Source organism: Crocodylus porosus, unplaced genomic scaffold, assembly GCF_001723895.1.
Source record: "Crocodylus porosus isolate Cpor-Errol unplaced genomic scaffold, CroPor_comp1, whole genome shotgun sequence".
NCBI classification, from domain to species: domain Eukaryota; kingdom Metazoa; phylum Chordata; order Crocodylia; family Crocodylidae; genus Crocodylus; species Crocodylus porosus.
In genome coordinates this window covers 2,209,836-2,229,443 of record NW_017728945.1, presented here as the reverse complement: position 1 = coordinate 2,229,443, position 19,608 = coordinate 2,209,836, and the positions used below count along the sequence as shown (strand labels likewise).

Sequence of the window (19,608 nt, the reverse complement as noted above, 5' to 3'; positions counted from 1 at the left end):
GCCCTCCAGAGCTGCTGAAAATCTTAGGGCACATAACACGTTGCATGAAAAATGCAGTTTGGGGGCAAAGCCAGCCACTGAATGCAGTCCTGGCTGGTATAGATCTGGGACCAGTTTTTAAACAGAGATGGGAAAAAGTCCCAAAGCTTCATTTCAGCATTTCTGCAATGGAAGGTTTTCAGTCATTTGTTTTAAAGGAATGGCTCCTGTTTAGGAATGTGCCTTAACTGAATCAAGAAAGAGCTAAAATTGACTAAAACCCCCGGTATGAAATTCTTTGGTGACACCTACCCCCACTTATATTTTTTGGCCAGCCCTACTAGCCACAGCAAGGGGATCTCAAGCTACACACTTAGAGGGGAAGCGCTCTGGGCTCTGGTTCCAGTCTACTAAGCCAGTATTTCCCAACCTTTTCCAACCCATTAATAAACATTTTCTGCAGCACACCTGTTCAGGCATTCGCCATCCTTATACCTATTGTAGCTCATTGCCATGGCAAAATTCTGCGGCACACCTCTTCATTTCTGATGGCACACTGGTTCGGAAACACGGCCCTAAGCCATGCAGGCCCTGTTTCCACGCAGAAGGCCCAGCTGTTGTTTTATAGAAGGTTGTACCTTTATTTTCTGTATGAGTCACATGTAGCTCCCTGTGACCGCCATACAGAGGAGCCTGTATGGGGAATGCCGCTATGGACGCAGCATTCGCTCTTTAACACCTTGCGTGGGCCAGCAGAAAGTCCTGGGCATGAAGCAGGGTGCAGGTCTCTGGCCTGTGCCAGGTAGGAGGTCAACCTACATGGTCACTGCCAGGCTTTGCAGTCCTCAGACTAACAAATCCAGAGGCTTCTTTCTTGGGCAGCTCCATGGTTGTGCCAATGGCCTGAGCAAGAGGTTTTTAAGACCCAGATAGATAAAATCATGGCTGGGATGATCTAGTTGGAGATGGTCCCACTTTGAGCAGGGGGTTGAACTTGATGTCCTCCTGAGGTCCCTTCCAATCCTTATTTTCAATGAAGAGGCCCAGGGCCTGGCTCTGTTCTGAAGTTCAGGGGAAGGATCCAGCGTGTAGCTCTGTCCTCACTTAGATGGAGAGGCTGAGGTGACCCTTCGGCCAAATGGCAAGATCTACACGGAATTAGAGGCTGGAAACTCAGGACTCAGGTTCTCCTCTGGGGTGTTCACCCACTGGGTATCATCGCCACACCAGCTGCCAACATGGGAGCCAGAAGGGAGACTCCTGCAGGCATCAGAAGCAGCCGGTGACTGTGAGGTCTCCCCAGTGCTTTGGAAAGAGCCAGTAAAGACATCTGCACACACATCGATGCCAACCAGTGGAGAGTGGGCGCTGGCAAAGCCCCCTGGCCCATCACTGACACAGAGGTTGAGCTTTGCAATCAGCGGCTTCCCAATATTTACTGACTGGCTCTCCTCAATAAAGTCATCAATTCCTTGGTATTGGTACTGCAGGCAAATGGTGAAGGTCAGTTCCTTCTGCAAGGGCACCAAGAGCAGTGGTTAGTGTCCAGGAACATGATAAGAAGTGCAACAGCTTTCATTGCCAGACACACATTGCCTACTGTCCGCCCAAAACCTCTCTCCCCAGCAGTGCTGCCTGGAGAGTCTGCCTCCAGCCATGCAGTAGTAACCCCATCCCAGAGAGTCCTATGGAGAAGGCACAGGGCGCTAGGCTCTGGTTTGGCCACAGACCCTGGGTGTTCCTGGGCCGAAGCACAGCCTAGACATGTTGAATCTGTAGTGACTAGGTGAGAAGGGATGAGCACCTCCCGACATGGTGCTTCTGACCCCTGGATCAAAACCCTGATGCCCAGGAGGCAGCAGAGACACCAGGGTTCGCATTGTCCCTCCTTCAGTTCTTGCTGTCTTTTGGCCTTGCAGGGATGACAGAATGAGCTGGATCTCTTCCACCTCACTCATGGCCAACAGCACGGGGGGTTACATGCAATTATGACTGGAACCCATACCCTCAGCACCACGACAACACTTACTTTCAGCTTCTGCAGGCCACAGAGCCGGCTGTAGAGGCAGCAGTCTGGGAAGTGGGTGCTCGAGGCCTGGGGGAGAGTGCTCCCCACCTCCTCCGGGCTCTCCTTGTTGGTGAACTTCAAATCCACGTCCAGCTCCTGTCACAGACAGCATGGTCAGTAGTTGGGGTGGGGAAGGCTACCTCGAGGGCACAGCCCAGCATAGCCAAGCCTGAGGGAGTCTCTGCACTGCAGCTCTGCCCACCCAGGGTTCAGGAATCAAACCTCCCCAAATCATGGGGGGCGGTTCAAATCTGGGACCTGCCTCTTTGTCTCCTGCTGTTAGAGCCTTTGATGTCACACTCTCCCATAGTGGGGGATGGGCTGAACCTGGCTGGGTTTAGTGGGTTTAACCAACATCATTTGGCATAGTTGGGGGAGATGATTAACCTCCTTTGTGGAAGCAGCTGCCTGAAAGCAAACAGACCCCAAGCCAAAACACAAGGCTTTTGCTTCCTCCAAACAGAGGAGGAGGAAGAGGGGCTTTGCTGCATATTGTTTGAAGACAGGGAGTGGAGGCGAGACGGCCCTGGTGGAGATGTACAAACAGGTCCGTAGCAGAAGGGGAGCCGGGGCAGGCGGCACGGGGCAGAAGCATCCCATGCTGCCAAGGCAGTAGCTGGGAGTTGTACCTGCTCTGCCAGCACTGGCTGGTTCCAGCACTGGGGCTAGTGGAAGGGGAAACATCTTTGTGCCGTCTCCTTGCTTGAATCCTCCCCCCACGCTCCAGACTGGTGGGATCTCGCCAGTCCACTCCAGAGAGGGGCTGAGCGAGACAACAGCGGTGCCCAGCCAGAGCAGTGATTCCCAACCACGGTGTTGCAGCAACTCGGGATGCCAGGAAATCCTTTTGAGGGTGCTGCACAATATTAGCACTGTTAGACACCTGCACAACCGATGAGATAAACCCAGAGATTTCAAAAAGTGTCCAAACCACTCTGACTCCCTGTGTGGTAGGACAGAAGAATTGCTCTGTTATGTTTCCATAGCCAAAAAATGAGTGAAAGCTAAGAGCTGGTATTTTCCTGGGGGGCCCTTGAGTCTAACAAGGGGGAGCCTTGGGTCTAAAAAGATTGAGAATCCCTGAGCTAAAGCTTCCCTAACAGGGGAATGCAGGTTTTGCTGCTTGGGTCCACTCTACTCACCTGTAACGACAGGAAACGTGCCTCCGTGGGAACAGGGCCAGGCTTGGGCCAGCGCTTGCACAGAGCTCAAGGGCCCCTATTGCTCCCAGAGAGCTGAAAGCCAACCCTACGCTTATCCAGAGCCAGATCTCTGGGCTAACCGGGGTCTCTCACCTCCGGGATGTCCGTAAGCTTTGCCTCACACCTGGTGATCTCTTTCGGTGTCACCACTATGTGCGTGTAGATGATCAAGATGTTGGAGAACTCGGCGGCAAAGCCCAGCTGTACTCTGACCCCGCAGTCAAACTGGAGGTATCGGCTTTCTGGGAGGACTGCGAACAAAAGGGAGCGATGCTCAAAGAGGGGGTCACATCTGCCACCTACCGGACTAGGAACTACTCACAGGCTCTCATGGCCCTGTCCTACTAAGCTGGTTCCTGGGGATGCTCCTGCAGCTCATGGGCTGGGGCCGCATTTCCAAAGCAGGCGAGTGCTTGGTCTTGTAGGTGCAAGACTCTGCTTTGCTGCACCCATTTGCCTTCCTAGCAGTGCCAGGGCTGGGCAGAGCAGGAAACCTAGCCGTGGAGGCCTCCTCTGGCTCACACCAGTCCCTGGGCACTCTCCTACTAGTGTCTAGCATGACCCCGAGCAAGCCGACCTCCCGCTCCCCCCCAAGGGCCTTGCCTAGGTGCTCTGGCTCAAGGACAGGCTTCTCAGTGTCTGCTTCTGCCCCCTCCCACTTTGGAGGAGGCCAGACACTCACCGTGAGCCTTGACCCATTGCAAGTTCCTAACAGAGACTTCCTCCGGGCCCTCAGATGGCTTAATTGGATCGGTGAGGGCTCGTCTCTCGCATAAGTTGCTCCGTAGCTCCAGCGCCTGCCGGCCTTTGGTGATCTCTAAGGTTCCCATGTCTGAAAGACACAAGCAAGGTTGGGGAAACACCTCCGGCTCGGCAGGGAGTCCAGGATCTGTGGGTCACCTTGAGCTGTGCTTCCAGATGAACTCACCTTCAGCCACCTTGTCTAGCAGCACTGTGATCTTCTCATCCTCCAGCAGCCACCTCTTCAGGAAGCTGACAAAGATCCCATTGGAGAGCTCTCCCTGGCTGAGCTCATAGGCCTCTGCGTCAGCACATCTAGGAGAGGGCACCCAAGGAGGCTAAAGCCACTGGGACTCTATCAGTGGGCTGAACCTTCTCGACTCCTGACCGCTTCCTTCCTTGGCCCTTTCCTTTAGAGGTTTGCAGCAAAGATAACTCGGGGACTTCTCTCCTCTGAAGCTACTTCAACCTTAGTGAGACCTGGGAAAGCTTCTGCTGCAGGAGGAAGGCTCAGGCTCCCCGTGGCAGAGAGCAGCCTGGAGCCATCTCATACTGGGGAGAGGCCCGAGCCCAGAGCCCCTGGTAGTTCAGGTTTGGGTGTGGAACCAGGCCCTGGGGCTTGGTCCTTCCATGACAGCCAAATAGCTGAGAATTTGGGTTGGGTCCTGCTGTGTTTTAAGCCTGGAGTTTTCAAAGGGAGTTTAGAGCCTAACCCCCTTGTATTCCAGTGGGACTAGGTGCCCAGCACCCTTGGGCTTCTTTCAGAAGCCCGGCCCCAGGCTTTCTTTTCTCCCCTAGGCCTGTTTGGGGTGGAATTCATCCCACTTTTCTTCTGCTTTGCCCTTCTCCTTGTATAGGTCCCTCCCATGCGGCCTCCGCAGGGCTGACAGGCACAGAGACCTGCAGAGCAGCCTGTTCTCAGCTGTGCTGCCCCTGGCAGAGAAGCAGGTGGCAGCCCCACGATATCCTGCTGGTTCAAGGGAGGATGGAAGGGGCTTTGGCTTGGGATAAGGAAGCTGGACCAATATAAATAGCTCCAACAGCTGGAGGAGACACACAGAATAGAGCAGCACTTTTCGAACTGTGTTCTGTGGCCACCGGTGGTCTGCAAACCCAAGGTGAGCAGTTCACAGGTCGTACGGGCCCCGTGCGCCTTGAGAGCGTTTCCAGCTTGGGGACAGGGTTGCAGGACGGGCCGGAGAAATTGTGAGGGCGGACAGCTGTTGCTTGGATGGAGCCCAGGACTGGGAGGCAGGGCTCTGGGGCCTCTGTCCACCCCTGCATGGGATGTCCATGGAGCCTCCAGAATGCCAGCTCCTCCGGCCAGGGCTCAGCTCCCCTCCTCTGCCACCTCCAAAAGGTGAGGACCTCAGGCCCTGATCAACCCCCTGGCCATGCCCATCCCACTCTGCAACTGCGGGACACTGAAGAGCGAGCCGGGGCAGTGAGTGTCCCCGTGGGCAGCAGGAGGCACCAGCCGATACGTACGTGGCATAGCCAAACACAATGTTGGCCGTGACCTGCAGCGCTCCCACCTGCGGGATGATGTCGTCGTTCAGGTTCCTGGGGGGAAATGGAAGCAGCATGAAACATCCTCGCAGTTCCCAGTGCAGCGCCCAATGCCATAATTCGGGGCCTCCATTTGAACTGGTGCCCCTGGATCTCTATCAAGAGCATTGGCTTTGGGGCTGCTGCCAGCTGCCTGAGCAATGTGGGGAGGAAGGGGGGCTCTGCTTGGAGGCTGACTGGTGTCACCATCAAATGTCCCTCTAACACCTCCCACTCCAGCCTGCAGACTCCCTGGCATTTGTTACACCCAAACCAGCACTGTCCTGGGTCCTCTGGGCCGGGGGAAAAGGGACTGTGACCCAAACCTCACTCTGCAGCATCCATGTAAGGATACACCTCCCTGTGCACATCTCCCTGCATCCACATGTGTACAGCAGTACGTCCCTGCCATGGGAGAGCATCAGCCTGCCCCCACCTCCTCCCCAAGGGCAGAGACCCCCTGCCGCTGCCGGCTCGCGGGCTCCGGTGCCCGCTCACCTCTTGCGGCACATGTCCAGCAGGAAGATGTTGAGGCCAGTTTGCCGCTGCTGCATGCTCTGCAGCACGCTCTGCACGCACAGGCAGTGCTCCGACGTGTAGGATCCCGGCGCATCTATAGGAACCATGAAGCTGTTCCCGAAGTTCTCGTAGCCATGACCGGCATAGTAGAGCAAGCCTGGAGGGGGGGAGCACAGCACATCAGGAAGAGCTCTCCTGGCGGTTGCCTTTATCTCCGACTCTCCTCCCTGCTGTCCCCGTGTCCCACCGGCCAGCCTGCAGGGAACTCTGGCAGCCTGCTGTGCCCAGTATGTGAAGTCAGAAATCCAGCTCAAATTCTCTTTTCCTCCCTCTCAGCCTTGCTCCTGTCTGCCCTAAGCCCTCCCGCACACTGTTCACCTGCGCTGGTCACTTGGGGCTGCCGTTCCCTCCCCGCCTGCATGCACCGAGACCCTGTGGTTGCACGTGCTGTGAAACGAGAAGCACACGCAGGACTTGTCACCGCCCTTCTGCTGCTGGGATCTTCTTCCTGGATCCATGCCCTGACTATACCACCCCACTGGCTCCTTCTCTTTCAGTGCCCCAGTACAGACGTGCCCTTTGTTACCATTTAGCCGAGACCTGCTGATCCAGCCTGTCTTCCCAAGGCCATCTCCTCCCTTTGTTCAGCACACGTGCAACCTCCAGGCTCCCATTTTCCGCTCCACCCATTTTGCTGTACCCTCACGTTACGTGGGAGAAAAGCTCCCTGTCACAATCTGAAAGCCACCTCCGTGCCCATCCTCGAGTTCCCACGCTGAGGCAGTTTCCTGTAGGCACCCCAGTAACAGACTAAGGGCCAGACTAAGGGCTTGGACAGATATGATTATATCTGTGTAATAGCATTTCACTAGTATAAAAATGTAGTGGACAGACAACACTAGCCCCTAAACCAGGGGCGGGCAATTATTTCGGGCAGAGGGCCGCTTACTGAGTTTTGGCACGCTATCAAGGGCCACATGACAGGTAGCCAGGGGCAGAAAAATATTAATTTTCTAAAATTTTTAGGGACCCCACAGGCCAGATAGAACAGCCTGGCAGGCCACATCTGGCCGGCAGGTAGCATTTTGCCCACCCCTGCCCTAAACCATGGCAGCTTTGCTCAAGTTAGTGTGCAATTACCCCCAAAAGGGTTGTGATAAAATTCTACTGATGTAGATTATACTGGTTTAGGTTTGTCTGTCCACAACCGTGCGGAGTTAGCTGTTTGCTTAGGGCAAACAAGCTATTACCTGTTTCCTCACCCTTTTCTGGTGAGGAACAGTTTTAGCTGCTTATTGCATGAACTCTGAGTAGCTGCAAGTCTGTCTGTTCCTAATCCCAGGGTAATTTATATCATCTCTGCATTCATCCATTCCCTAAGAAATATACATTTCCTATTATTTGTATTACCCTGTCACTTCTCCACAACACACACACACACACACACACACACGCACACACACACACACACACACACTCTCCTCATTGGAAGAACTTGCAAGGAACCTGCAGGTTGGAACAGGAGTAATAGGAGGGATAGTTTGGAGAGTGACACTGGTGCTTGGTGCAGATGTGAGCACCTAGTGTGGCTGCAAACAATGTTTTTAATAAAGATTCAGTTGCTCGAGCCCAAATGGAGTCCCTGGATTATTGCACAAGGCTCTGTACTTGAAACATGGTGTCAGCGCCTGAGAACAACAGCAAAGAGAGAAAAGCGTGTACGATTCAAAGCATCACTTACGCAGCAAAGAGAGCAGGCAGCATGGAGGGGCTCAGACGCCCTGTGCATTTGGATTTTCAGTCAAAGTACCTAGCTGTAGCATGGAAATATTGCATTATTGGGAAAAAGGACAGAAAAGCGAGTGCAACATTTTTCCTGGAAGGGCACAATGCATTAAAGCAGCTGAGGAAGGCTTTTGATGAGAAAAAGGGAGACTGGAAAGATACTGCTTTTTTACCCAGAATAGGGATCTAGAAGAAGGAATAGATAATTATGTTACAGAACTGAGAACGCTGGCATCCGTGTGCCGTTTTGGGAACATAACAGATTCCCTTATTGGAGACAGAAGTAGTTGGGGGACATCTGATCCTAAGCTAAGGAAGAGATTGCTAAGAGAGGCAGATCTGACTCTGGAAAAACGCCTTGAAATATCAAGAGCAGATGAAATATCTAAAGAAAGAAGCAAAACAATAACTGGTGCAGACCCAAGACATGGGGTCAATTTAAAGGAACCCAAGAGATGCAACAAAGATCGGCCAACTGAGAATGCAGTGCTAGGCTCCAGTACTGGTACTGCGGAAAGCAGTGTGAAAGACAGAAAGTGTAATATTCGGATTATGGGCAAAGATGCCTGAGCTGCCTTTTTGTGTCTCCACAGTCCCGGGGGAAATAAAACAACAGTACACTCAGCAGGAAAGGAGAGTGAGATGTTTTATAAGGCGGATGAGTGACTTTAGCAGATCCAACTACTCTGAATATACAAGCCCTACAGAAGAAAGCTACTACACAGCCATCTGCCATATTTGCAGCTATTTTAGTGGAGCAGCAACCAGTCAGATGCTGGCAAACTGCTCAGCAGTTGTATCAGAATGGAGAAATGAGAGGAAATACTGATGCTATACAATGAAACAATTATACAACCAGTGGGTATATTCAGACTTTCAATACAACATCCATGAAGCAGAAAACAATATCCCCTGCATTCATGGCGGTTGACACTGAAGAAATCCATCACTGCTTTGCTGTTCGGCAGCCAAGCAGTGCAAGCTGTGGACCTGATCTCAGTGCAGCACCACGCTATCATCCACATGAGGAGGGAGAAAACCCAGCATGGTCCATCTCAGGTATTTTAAGACTTCAAAGATGTATGTGGCAGACACGGTTCTTCAGGTAAATCTGATATCTTTTATTAGACCAACTCAAATAGTTGTAGAAATTCTTCTTTGCAAGCTTGCAGGTACAAATACCCTTTGTCAGGCTGAGGAAGCATCTGCAGTTGGTTTGTGCTCTTCCAGGATGGTTTTGAGGAAGATGTATTTGAGGAAGACGAGCGCTAGGGGTAAGCTCAAGTTAGAAATAAACCCACATGTACAGCCTGTACAACTGCTGAAATAGAGTACCACTAACCCTGGTGGAGCCACTCAAACAGCCTAATAAGCCTAACAAGAAGAGGGATTATTAAATCAATGGAAATTATTAGCGCCAACCGGGTCAGCTGCCAAGTAATGATAAGACCATCTGACGGACTGAGGATTTATATAGACGCAAAACCTCTTAACAGGGCATTGGAAAGAGGTCATTAACTTTTCACTCTTGAGGACCTCCTGCTTGAAATATTGGGGGCAGAAATATTTACAGGCTCTGCTGTGAAAAATGCATTCTAGCATATCAAGCTAGATGAGCCTTCAAGCCATCTGACAACATTGCAGTCCTCTTTAGCAGATACCACTGGGTGCAAACACCCACAGGCATCAGTTCTGCTTCAGAGGTGGTCCAGGAATCAGGATTGTAGTAGATGACATCCTGGTGTGGGAGATAGAAACAGTGAGTCCAGGACCATGATGCTAAGCTGTGATGGCTCCTAAACAGGTCTGAAGAGCAGGATATTAAGCTGAATTCAGAAAACTGAAGCTGGGGAACATGGAGATCTCCTACATTGGACACCTGTATTAGACACTTTCTGACCTCAGCAGAACTCCAGCCTGACCCTGATAAATTGAGAGCCAGTAAGAAAATGCCCAGACCACAAGATGTGAAGGGAACCCAGAAATGTATAAGCATAGCTAACTATCTTTCCAGACCCTGTGCTCACCTGTCAGAGGCTTGCAACTCTTTGAGACAGCTGGTACCCAAGAAACATTAGCAGAAGTCTATCAGCAGGCATTTAAAAGGAAAAAAAGTCCTAAGTGAGGCACCAGTCTTGAAGTGCTACAAGCTACAGAGCAACAGCAACTGCAGTGTGATGCCTCTGAAAAAGGCCTAAGAGCAGTATTAATGCTGAACCAGCAACTCATGGCATTTGCCAGCCGGGCCCTGACAGATACAGGAAGAGGGTGTGCTCAGATAGAAAAGGAGCTCCTGCTGTGCTCTTTGGAGTGGAGCGATTTCACCAGTTCACCTTTGGACAGAAGACAGCTGGATCACAAGCCACTGGAAGGCATTATGAAGCCACTCCTGAGTGCACCAAAGCAACTGCAACCCATGCTGCTGAGACTTCAGTGCTGTGATGTGAGCATCAGGTACTGTCCAGGGAAGCCACTGCTCGTGGCAGATACTCCGAGCAGGACCTACCTTCCAGAGCACGCCACACGTGGCTCTGAAGAACAGGAGACTAAATCAGTGTGCTACAATACCTCTGTATCTCCAAAGGAAGTCTCCACACAATATGTGAGAGTGCAGAATTGGATGGATGGCTACAGACTGTGATAAGAATCACACCCCAGGAACGGCAAGATCTCAAGGAACAAGTACCCCAGGAATTCATTCCTTACTGGCGGGCTAGGGATGAGCTATGGGCACAAGATGGAATCCTATTTAAAGGAGACAGAGCTGTAATCCCTGCCAGTTTGAGGCAGGATATTATGAAAAGAGTCCATGCTTCACACCTGGGAATAGCAGCATGCCTGCAGCAAGCTCGGGAATGTCTACTAGTCTGGTAGACAAGGTGCTTTGGGTAGATGTGATATCTTTTATTAGACCAACGAAATCAGGGGTGGGCAAAATGCAGCCTGGGGGCTGGATGCAGCCTGCCAGGCTATTCTATCTGGCCTGTGGGGCTTCCAAAAAATTTTGAAAATTAATATTAATCTGCCCTGGGCTGCCTGTCATGCAGCCCTGGATGGCTTGCCAAAATGCAGTAAGCAGCCCTCTGCCGAAAATAATTGCCTGCCCCTGAACTAAATACTTGGAAAAACTGTTCTTTCAAGCTTTTCGGCACAAACACCCTTCTTCAGGCGTAGGGAGAGTTTGTCTATGTCCTGAGACCAACAGCCCTACTAGCCAGGTGTGTATTCCCAGGTGAGGACACACATAAAGCACTGTGAGCTGTGCAAAGAGCATGGAGACAGGTAACAGAAGAAGGTGTTGCAGGCTCATGAGATCCCAACATGACTTTGGGAAAAGGTTGGGGCAGATTTGTTCGTGTTCAGTGACAGAATCGTTGTCACAGTTGGTTCCTACCCCGGTGTTCGGGAGGGAGGTGGACTGTCTACAGGGCACTCGGATGAGAACAGTAGTCCAGTAGCTGAAGGTACACTTTGCCAGATAAGGCACACCCAGTACCAGGCGTTCAGACAGTGGGCCACCCTGTACAGCAGAGGAATTCAAAAGATTTGGCACAAAAGGGGAATTCAAGCACAAGACTTCTTCCCCAGGGTACCTACAAAGGAAGGCAGAATGAACTGTCAAAACAGCCAAAAGACTCTTAGAAAGGGCAAATGGACTGGATATGATTCTTATATGGCTTTGTTGGACCATCACAGTGCCATCTCTTGGACTTGATGGAAGAAGTGCTAGACACTGATGGGAAAAGCTGGACCAAGAAAAGGACCTAAGGCATCTGCCCTAGGGCTAGTATCAGCACAACTGCACCATCTTGAGGGATTATTGTTCTCATGCCCCTAATGATCTCCTCTGTCCAATGAAGACCAGGCCTTGGTGCTCATAGACAAATGGTGCTCACCACAGCATCTGATGAAGTGAGATCAAGGTTGCAAAAACTTGTGTTCTATGTTTCTTTTTGAGTTAGTTTATAAGGCAAATAGCTACCCTGCCTACTGCCTGACCGCAGACTAACATGGTAACTACTTCTCTCTTCTCATCATTTTGCCATTGCTAGATGGACCAACGTCCTGACCTGCACTTAGAAGCTTGGTCTGTGCAACCAGGTCAGATCTCCTTTCTGTACCCTGAGCACAGACCTTAGAGAAGACATTGTTATAGCGTTAGAAATGTCCTTTTGGCTTGGAATCAGAGCAGCTGATCCTATTTGGTGAGTAGATCTAGGATGCAGCGGCCAAGAGCTCTTGCCAGCGTAAGTAACATCTCCACTAGGTGGTTTGCCAGAATAGCTGTCAGTACCAGCAAACCCATGCTTGTACTGAGAAGGCCTCACTTGCTTCCAAGAAGCGTGTGCTGGCAACAGTTAGAAATCAAATATTCAAATATAAAATGATTGCTCATTGATATATCAGTGTGTTCTAAATATTACTCATGCCTCCTCCCCTGCCCTCCCCCATCCCCAAGCCATGCTACAGCTTGCTCATCCTGTTGGGAGACAGGAGGAGACAGCCTTGGCCAGCAAAGACCACCCTGCAATCATCCTAGATGTCCCCACCTCCCTGTATATTTACATAAAGCACCTCTCGTGTTATGGCAAACCAGGGGTTAATCCTCCCCGTCCCTGGGGAAATGGGTGCTCCCCTTGTACCGTATACGCCCTTGTCCAGGAGGAGGAGGAATTCGTTGACAGCCATCTGCATCTCGGCCTTGCTGAGGTCCAACAGGGAGACTACCTTGAAGTTCAGCTGGCGGAGCAGGTTGGTCAGCTCATGCACGTCCACCATGGGGGCTTTCAAGTGCTTGTGATGCAGGTAGGTCATGTTCCCTATCAGCAGGGCCACTTTGTCTGTGGCTGTCAGAAAGCAGAACGTGATTGTGGGAAGAAGCAGGGGAACTAGCTGAGTCCTTGTGGTGAGCATTCACTCTCTCCCATCCCTGCTACCTGACCTTCTTCCCTTAGCAGCCACCCACCCAGCAGTGGATGGAGCCCCTGCAACAGCCATGGCCAAAGACATGAGGCCTTACAGGAACCAGAGTTTAGCTTTGGGCCTTGCCCCTTATCCCAGGTCAAGGCAGAGCCCTGCATCTAGCTGAGAAGAAGAACAAAGGGTGTCTCCCAAAAGGTCACCCTCTGCCTGAGCAGCCAGCACGTGGTCCTCACTGCCTCCTGTAGTCACACACAACGCCTAGCCCAGGCTACATGTAGTGTCAGCCCATCAGGGCAGGAGGGCAGGCTGGAAGTTGTGGTGAGCTGGGGCAGGACAGAGCCTGAGAAACACACTTCAGGTCAGGGCTAGATCCTACTTCTCCCCCTCTCACATTCACCCCAGCTCTGTGCTCAGCAGCTTGGGACACTAGGTGGGAGGAAGGGGAAGAGCCCATATGAGGATGCATGACCAGACCTAGTGTCTTTCAAAACACAGCCCTGGGGAGGCAGCGGCTGGCAGGGCATTGAGCATGTCTGCCAGAGGGTAGATGTGGGAGGTACGGGAAAGGGCTTGAAGCTGGGTTTCTTGAGCCATGCCTAGGTAGAGGTCTCATGTAAGGTTTTGCATGGAACTGCTTACCATACAGCTGGCTGTGGCCACCCTGCTCTGGGACAGTCCCTGGAAAGAATGAGAAACACGGTTAGTGGGCTGAGCAAAAATGATAATACAACCACAGGGGCACCACAGCTTGACTGCACCAGCACACCTGACCTTGGGAAGGGGGAAGGGATCTGCAGACACCCCACTCCCAGCCAAGAAACCCCTAAGAAACCAGGGCAGGCAGAGCCCTACTGCCAAAGCTGCCTACCGCAACAGTATCCAGGTAGGTTGCTACTGGAGTTACTCAGGCCAGCAAGGCTGGTTTCAGGATTGTCTAAGGCCTGGCCCATCAGAGGCTCAGAAGCAGTCTGTTCCACTACTGCCTTTGAGGGCCATGTCCATAGGTAAGTGCAAAAGGCAGCTTGAGGAGGAGCTCCTAGTCTGAGCCAGGCGTCTCCACCATCAGATCGCCTGCATGGAGGGGATGGGTAAGGTGTACCCGGGTGTGGATGCATGCACTACTAGTTCAGCTCCTTGTCTTCCTTGCAAACTCCTGCCAAGGTGGCATACACACGAACACAACATCTCAGGTGCATTGAGACCAAAGCATAGCAACAGCTGTCGCCAGGTCTCCCAGCCGGACCCTGCAGTAAGGGGGAATGGCCCAGTCTGTGTTCAGGTGTGTGCTTTGGAGTTCACTTTGGAGTCCTTACATACCAGCCTCTCCCTCCTGCCAGCCTGTCCCGGAGGTGAACAACCGTGGTCCTGTGGAAAGAGAGGGGAGGGAACAGTCAGACTGGGTAGACCAGCTGGGTATCTGGGGAGAGCCAGCTTTGGACTGCAGAGACTTGAGCTAAGTCATGCCACAGCCCTCTCCTGGCATTCGCATCCTCTCAGCACTGGTGAAGGGAGGAAAGGATGAACAGGACGGCTCCTGCCTGCCGTCTGCCCCCTGCCCCTACACGCCTGGCCCTGCACTGCGATGAGGGATCATTGGACTGCGAGCTCTCTGGAGCAGCCTGTGCTCTGGCTGGGATGTAGCCAGGCTGCTTGAAGCAGGCAAGACCCTTGGCATGAGTCCCTAACAGTCTGCTCCTGAGCCCCTCACTCTGTCCTTGGCTAGTTCAGAGCCCTGCTCTGTGCAGGTTCTCCTGCTTGCCACTCTGAGACCAACACCTGCCCAAGAGGCACCGTGGGTCTGTCCCATGAGACGAGCTTGTCCCACCGTGGCCTGCCAGGCAGCTTTAAAACTTGGCTGCAGGGATTTCTGGTGTCTTGCTATGCGGGCCACAACCCACAGCGGAAAGAGCACAGCTGGTTGGATGTAGGGGCACAAGCAGCTGGAGCCCTGAAGACAAGGGTGCAGCAGGGGTGTACGGAACAGGCTTCTACAATTAGTCTTCCATACTCCTTTAGTGATTGACCAGCAGAAGGAAACAGCCTACTATTGCTGCCAGCTATGGGAGACACTCTTTTAGCATGAGTGATAGAGGCCTGGGCTTTGGTTCAGAGCCTGCTGCTGGCCTGTGGTGGAGGACACACACACACACACACACACATGCACACATACCCCGCCCCGCCCAGCCACAAGTCCTCACCAATCTCCACATCCACATCCTTGCTCCACACCTCATGGAAAAGGTTGAACACTTTGCAGGAGTAGCAGCCTCTCTCTGCAGTTGTCACCAGCTTCACCTGCAGAGGGGAAGAGGAGGAAAGGTCCATGCAGAAGACTCCCAGCACCTCGGCTCAGGTGCTTGTTGTGAAAGAGCCCAAGGAGTCCTGGCAAGCTGAAAGCTCAGGGACTAAATGCAGGGACTGGGACTTCTCAAGACTGAGCCAGCAGGCTGCTGGCTCAGCTTCTTACACTGCAATCCACCACAGGGCTGAGGATCCTGATGCCCCATGAGACAGTCCCTGCAGCCTGTTATCAGTCCCCTACACAACCAGCACCATGGCCTCTCCTTCTTCCCAAAGCAGGTACCTGGAAGCAGGGGTCCCGCGCCCCCTCGATCACACTCCCATTTCGGAACCACTGGTACTGGGGTGGGGGGTTCCCAATGGCCATACACTGCAGCTGGAGGGTTTTCCCTTCATCCAGGGTGCAGGGCTGGGGCTGCTGGAGGATCTGCAATCCCACCATGGTTGGGCAATAGCCGGTTGCTGGAGAGGATGCTGAGAACAAAGAGCACGGCATCTGGGTAAGTGCATTGGCCTGCTGGACCAGGCCCTGGGGCAAGGGTGGTCTGTGTACCCTCTAAGGTAGCAGGTGGTCATCTTCCCCTTTAGTCCAGAGATGCAGCCAGTGGAGACTAGCAGGCACGTGCACCAAGCTGGCAGTGTATCATGCCAGCTCTCCCAGTTCCAGGCTGTCCCCAGCTCATCAAGCCTACACTCAAGAGTAGCTTGACAAAGCCCTTTCAGTCCAAACAGCAATTGTCCCTACAGGTTTTCATGGAAGCCTCCAAACACTTCACAAAGGAGAACAAAAGCAGAGGAGTGAAGAGGAAATTCAGGCCAAAACTCTGTTTGGGGATCACAAAGGCTCCTCAGGAAGAATTCAGCAAACAGGTTCAATAGAAAAAACTAAGAAAAAAGTTGTGACAGTTGAATGAGATGCCCCGATGTTCTTTCTGCAGTAGCACTTGGGTTTGAACCTGGCCTAGTATTAAAAATGGGCAAATAACTGAGAACCAAACCAACCCATCTCTGGCTGACTTGAGCTGGAATGGTGCTTTGCTTCTGGCATGGACACCACCAAGCTGCTCCTGGGAGATAATATGGTACTGCTGGAGTCAGTATCTCAACCCCCATTTTACAGATGGGGAAACTGAGGCACCGGGGTGGGAGGGCATACACATGCTCAAGACTCATGTAGCAAGCTAGTGCAGAGCTGAAAGTAGACCCTAAGTCTCTGGAGCCCTGGCTATGCCCTCTGAACTAATCCCTGCTGTCCCATCAGTTTGAGAATGATCCCAGGAAAGTACTGATCCTCCCAGGCTGTCAGGTGGGTTATGCATGGGCTGGGGTCATGGGCAGAGCTAGGGTTCAGGTTCACAGATTGATGGAAATTTGGCATGTGGCAGGACTGTGGTCCAGGGCACAGATGGACCCACTGAGCATGCAGACCTGTCACAGGCACAGGCCTTCAGCCAGGATCCTGCAGGAGCTACAGCCCAGGAGACTGTCCACCTCCAGGTTGTGGAAAGGTTTTGAAAAATCAACACATCCAAAATCAGGCCTCCCCTCCCCAGCTCAGCACACTGCAGGTGGGGTGGAGAGTTGGAGGGCTCTGCTGCTTCCCCTGCTGCTGCAAATAGAGTTGGGACCACCTGAGGCTGGGCTGCTTCTTCTCTTGACCTGGACCCGGGCCCATTTAGAGAAGGAAAAGCTGGTCCCACAGTTCACTCGGCAGATGTACCAGGCAGGCAGGGTCTGCAGGGTAGCTGGGTCTATCACCAGCTCAGGAAAGGTGGCACCGGGTACCTAAAAAAGACATGAAATACTTTGTTCCAGGTCTAAGGAGAGCAAAGAGAGAAGGGATGATTAAACCACGCACACTCCAGAACGCCTGCCTCCGGCCAGCCACCAGTGCCCACATCCAACAGGTAGCACAGGCCCCCCAGCCGTGGCTCAGCAGTCCTGCCCCAGACACACCCTGCCTGTGTGGAAAGCTGGAACGTGGCTGGAAGGGGCTGTGCTGCAAAGCTTCATGGCATAATAAGCAGGTCAGATGCTTTGAGTGCTGCCAGGCACCAGCTAATCCCTTGGCTTTGGGGGGAGCTGGGGATGCTCAGCTCCTTCAGGTCTCAGGTTGTGCCCCAACATCTGACTTGCCTGATGCTTTGCCAGGGGTCAGAGGACAAACCCAGATTCAAGACCAGCTCCCAAGCATACTGCCCTCCCACAGGGCTCTGCCCTCAGCCTCCTCCCTCTCCGGGCTCTCACCTCATGCTTCCCACAGAACCACTGGTAGCTGAGTCCAGGTGGCCCGCTTGCCCAGCAGGACAAGGACACGCGAGTCCCTTCTGTAACCACCTGGGATTCTGGCTGCACCGTGATCCGGATGAATTCTTGGACTTCAAGAGAGGATGGATAAAACCCTGAGCTTCCTGATCCATCCCTTCTCGCCCCACTGCATGCGTGAGTCACTCGTCACTCACCCTGCCCTCCCCTTCCTGCCGTCCCTTTGTGGATTCCCATAAAGCCCCAGATCACAGTCACCCTGCTTAAGCCATTGCACCGCCATCCCTGCAATCCAGAGCGTCAGTCTTCCTCTCCTGCCCAAACAACCACACTCTCCCAACCCAGCTGGCATTGCAACCCAGGAACCCTACCACCCACTTTCCTGGACCAGCCGCTAAGCCCCCCACTCATCCTGCAGTACAGATCCAAGCCAACCTCTTCCCAGTCTCTACACCTCACTCTCACCCTAGAGCCAGGAATAAAACCCAGGCGTCCTGGCTTTCCTTCCCCAGTGCCCTCCCACAGGCCATACCAACACTGCTGACAAACTGGAAGGCCTCGGTGTGTCCCATCTTTTCTAAGCAGCAGAGCAGGTACTTAAGGGTGCAGTCTCGCTCAGACAGCAGCTGCAGGAGGTGCTGGCTGGGGCTCCCACGGGCCTCCAGGACCTTCAGGGAACATACCTCCAGCTCCTCCTCACTGAGAAACAACACAAACACAAAAGCACGATTAACCTCTTGGCCCTGGTGTAGACCCTGCTCCTTTATCTGCTCCGACTCCTCTGTCTGGGCACTGAAGAGAACAAGGCCTGAGAGCCAGGAGACCTGGGGTCTAATCCTGGCTCTAGCTCTGTCCTGCTTTGTGAACTGCCCTGTCTCAGGGTCCGTGACACCATCCTGTCTTGTGGGCTATAAGGGAGAAGGGCTTCAAGTTATGTCCTGGCCACACTGTCAGTCCTAACAGCCAGCCCCCTTCCTTCTTCCTCTATCAAAACCATTCACTGAACTTCTCCGTCCCTGAAGTCGGTCTTCAACGCTCAACCCCTGGGGGCTGGAGGAGGGCACCGAATGGGTTTTCCACAAGATTGAGGTAGCGATAGGACTCAAATCAAAATCCAGGATCTGGACAAGGGGGCTACTTGGATCTGGACTTGGTGGTGTGGTCTGCTGTCCACAGGCTCCTTCTTTCCTGGAGGGACTGCTTTGCTGTGACTGTGCAAAGTGCCAGGCACCAACTCAACAACCCACCAGCCCTCTGCTTTCAGGGATCTACATGCCGAGGAGATGGGATCAACGAAGAGCTCACAATGAAGGGCGGGTTTGAGTATAATGGGGCAGAGATCTTCCCTCAAAACCCCACGGACAACAGCAGCAGTGACTCTGCCCAAGGCAGGGCAAAGGGCCCATGGGAGCAGAGTGCAGTCAGCTTCACCTGGAGTGCAGGAATGCAGGCCTCCCATGCACAGCTACAGCAAGAGCCTCAAAGCATCACGAGGTATGTTTAAGGGACACGTGAATCACTCCGGGCAGGGCTGGCCAGCATCCCACAGCCTTACACCAGAGAGCTGGGAACCATACACAGCAGGATGAGATCTGTGGAAGCATACACCTGGACAGGTGCCCTGTGCACTGGGACATCTCCCCCTGCAGACAGCCCAGATACACATGCACAGGAGCCACAGGCACAAGCACCCCAGAGAAGCAGCTTGGATACACAAAAACACAGCATGCATCCACATGCTCAGGGACCCCCAGAGATAGGAGACACCAGCATACATGCACAAGGACATGCCCTCCCCCACCCACAGAGCTCACATGGGGCCATTATGCACAGATGCACACAGGCCTCACACATACCTGCACACAGGTGCCCCCTCCTGCACAGAAGGTCCCAGCCTCCCCCTTCACCCCCACCAGCATGGGAAGACTATAACTGGGGAGCATCAGCTGGGGACTTTTAAGACTCCAAATCAGGTAAGAATCCTCCCCCCACACGCTCGGCACTGCTTCCCTTCCCCTCCATGCTCAACTGCACACCCGCTGCCCACCACCGCCACTGCCCCCATTCTCTGGTGGGGATGGTTGGGAGGAGGAGAGCTCCAGAGCTGATCCTGATGGCTCCAGATGGGCTGTGTGGGGAGTAGGACTCACCCAGGGACAGCGACAGTAGCAGGTAGAAAGGGGTAGGAGGGGAGGGGAGGGGAGGGACAAACAGGAAACAAATTTAAAGATGACATTCCATTAATTAGATTCTGTATATGGAAAATAAAAACAAATT

At 53.0% G+C, this 19,608-nt stretch overlaps 1 protein-coding gene across 2 annotated transcripts in view; it reads right to left on the bottom strand.

Moving 5' to 3' along the window:
- Positions 1–599: 599 nt before the first annotated feature.
- The window catches only part of LOC109320489 (mucosa-associated lymphoid tissue lymphoma translocation protein 1-like), a 22,488-nt gene continuing 3,479 nt past the window's right edge, over positions 600–19,608 (bottom strand). For both annotated transcript variants that reach the window (XM_019550622.1, XM_019550621.1), the window contains 15 exons: positions 17,864–18,030; positions 17,314–17,444; positions 16,698–16,851; positions 15,350–15,540; positions 14,964–15,060; positions 14,083–14,130; positions 13,405–13,443; positions 12,486–12,689; positions 6,037–6,214; positions 5,479–5,553; positions 4,178–4,305; positions 3,932–4,081; positions 3,343–3,500; positions 2,009–2,143; positions 600–1,493 (listed from right to left, as the gene is read on the bottom strand). In XM_019550622.1, coding sequence (XP_019406167.1) covers positions 1,128–1,493; positions 2,009–2,143; positions 3,343–3,500; positions 3,932–4,081; positions 4,178–4,305; positions 5,479–5,553; positions 6,037–6,214; positions 12,486–12,689; positions 13,405–13,443; positions 14,083–14,130; positions 14,964–15,060; positions 15,350–15,540; positions 16,698–16,851; positions 17,314–17,444; positions 17,864–18,030 — 2,221 coding nt within the window. In that variant the 3' untranslated portion in view covers positions 600–1,127. The remainder of the gene's footprint in view (positions 1,494–2,008; positions 2,144–3,342; positions 3,501–3,931; positions 4,082–4,177; positions 4,306–5,478; positions 5,554–6,036; positions 6,215–12,485; positions 12,690–13,404; positions 13,444–14,082; positions 14,131–14,963; positions 15,061–15,349; positions 15,541–16,697; positions 16,852–17,313; positions 17,445–17,863; positions 18,031–19,608) is intronic.